Source organism: Diaphorina citri, unplaced genomic scaffold (assembly GCF_000475195.1).
Source record: "Diaphorina citri unplaced genomic scaffold, Diaci psyllid genome assembly version 1.1 scaffold1382, whole genome shotgun sequence".
NCBI lineage: Eukaryota > Metazoa > Arthropoda > Insecta > Hemiptera > Psyllidae > Diaphorina > Diaphorina citri.
Window position 1 is genome coordinate 76034 of NW_007378808.1, and position 2711 is coordinate 78744.

General features: G+C 39.4%; 1 protein-coding gene across 1 annotated transcript in view; it reads right to left on the bottom strand.

Moving 5' to 3' along the window:
- Positions 1-2711, bottom strand: part of LOC103515620 (beta-glucuronidase-like) — a 13545-nt gene that overhangs the window by 1133 nt on the left and 9701 nt on the right. Inside the window, exon 7 of the mRNA XM_026828246.1 lies at positions 1099-1237. Coding sequence (XP_026684047.1) covers positions 1099-1237 — 139 coding nt within the window. The remainder of the gene's footprint in view (positions 1-1098; positions 1238-2711) is intronic.

Consider the following 2711-nt stretch of genomic DNA (forward strand, 5'->3'; position numbering starts at 1 on the left):
GATAGTTATCGATAGTTTTTTTGAAAAATATCGATAACTATCGATGGCGCCGACTATCGATAGTTCTCCTCCTCTATCCCCCGAACGACACAAAATGTCGTATAAGCAATGTATTTTAATTTTTTACTTAAAGCTAAATCAAAATTTTGAAGGTGTACCTTCAAAATCAAGCCCCCCCAAAAATTTAGGCAAGAACCGCCTATGATGTAGTTTTACTTAAAGCTAAATCAAAATTTTGAAGGTGTACCTTCAAAATCAAGCCCCCCCAAAAATTTAGGCAAGAACCGCCTATGCTTCCAAGGTCATAAATTAGCCTTTATACTATCTCAAGGATTTTTTACTTAAAGCTAAATCAAAATTTTGAAGGTGTACCTTCAAAATCAAGCCCCCCCAAAAATTTAGGCAAGAACCGCCTATGAGCATTCTTAAGGCCGCTGTTTGGGCTTGAACTTGGTTCAAGTTAAATTATTGGATTTAGCAAACTTATTTTTTGCCAGCCTAGTTAGCTTGGTTGGTAGCGCATCATCTACCTGGTAAACGCTAGGTCACTGGTTTGTTTCCCGCTCGGAGCGGACTTTATCTTAAACAGATAATGTTCGTTCTCGGAACGGCTGGCTTTCACCTATCCTGTCTCCTTCCCTCTTCGCTTTCAGGAGGTTTAAAAAGCTCCAAATGGTTGTTCTAGCACATTTACCGGATTATTGAAGGCAAAAGTGCAGGGTGGATACTGAATAAGCTGGTAAACGCTAGGTCACTGGTTTGTTTCCCGCTCGGAGCGGACTTTATCTTAAACAGATAATGTTCGTTCTCGGAACGGCTGGCTTCCTCCTATCCTGTCTCCTTCTCTCTTCGATTCCGGGACGATAAGACCTTGGTAGTTACAGTTCCCTCTGTTAAAACTCTGAAAAAAGTTCCATTAAATGGGACTTTTTTCATAAACGGATAAGGTTCGTTCTCGTTCTCGGAACGGCTGGCTTTCACCTATCCTGTCTCTTTCCCTCTTCGCTTTCAGGAGGTTTAAAAAGCTCCAAATGGTTGTTCTAGCACATTTACCGGATTTTTGAAGACAAAAGTGCAGGGTGGATACTGAATACTTACTTTCTGCCGTCTTGAAATCGGCAAAGTTCCAAATCATTTCTCCAATGAAGAAGTGTTTCTTTCTTAGATTGTCAAAAGCTTTGAAGTGTTCGGACAGCATATCTATCTGGAACTCCTCAGACCAGACGTACGATGGGTACTGGAAAGCATAATGTTATATTACTAGTGATTCAGTGAACTATACATAGAACTCAACTTGAAAAGGGGCTCTACGGACCACACCTATCCAAGAACGGTAAAGTTTGGTTAAAAAATTTCCGTCCTGGTCGGGATTCGAACCCGACACCTCCAGGTTGAGAGTCAGTGTTCTTGACCACTCAGCCACAGAGGTTAGCTAAATAAAGTGTTTGATGGGTTTTTGGTTTGATTTGATGGAATTTTAAAAGGGGGGCGGATACTTTTCCTAGGGATCTCTTTTCAATCCTTTCCATTAGCCAATAAGAGCGGATTATTATTTTCGGATCTTTCTGAATTTCAACCGCTTCCAACTCCGGACCGGTACTGAGTAAACACGTCAAAAAATGGTGAAAATAGTAGAAAATTTTGTTTTCCAACTAACAGACAAATCCCCGATGCACTCTGACGTGGAGCGACTGAAATACCTATCAGCAAAAAAGAGAAGGGTTTGGTGTTACTTTAATGGTATAGAGGGCCATTTTTGATATTTGTTGAACATTGGCGGGCCGCAGGTATTCACCCCCCCCCCAGTAAAAAAATTGTTGTAAAAAAAATCATGGGATTCATTTGTTTTTTAAAAAGAATAGGTACTGTTTGTGGGAGTCTCCAAATCTTGTACGTCTGAACTAGATCCACCGTGCTAGTGATTTTGATCCAAATTTTTAGTAAGTAGGTAAAATAGATATTATTTTATTAGATAGATACGTTTACCAAGAAGTAACTTTTTAACTTCTTCATTTTGTTTCAAAGATTAAAGTAATAAAAAAAAATAATAATAAATAAAAAGTCTCCTTATGAAATATTATTAATTTATTATTTAAAATTATATACCTTTGTGGCTCGCAGCGGGCCGCACAATTTGACCATGCCGGCGGGCGCCATGCGGCCCGGCGCCGCAGTTTTGACATGCCTGGTCTAATATTAAAGTAAGGTAAATATGGGCACTTGATGCGGTAAACAGGTGTGAATTGATAGGCAAATTGAAGGTGATGGTTAATTGGTTGTGTATTGTTATACAGATCTATGATTGTTCATATTTCCAATATATTCAGCGATAAGACCAATTCATTAGCCCTTATTAAAAAAATCGCGGCGTGGACGCTTTTGAACTGATCAACTGCCGGTTAATAACGTATGAAATATGTGGCGAGATGTGGAATCATTAGTTCACTTGGATCTCCCAGAATGATTAATGAAAAACGCCTTATAACCATAAAAGCGACTTCAACATACTCGGAGAGATGAGCCCATAGCGTTCATATCCTACAACAGCTAGAGAAATTGTGTTCTCATACACCTTCCGCCCCGTACCGCTTACCCCATTGAACAGGAAAATCCAACAGAATTTGGGCAAATCTACCTAACTATAATAGGGCCGTATATAAATTCGGGGTAATGTCCACACACTTCTTCTCAATTCTAATCTTATATCTATT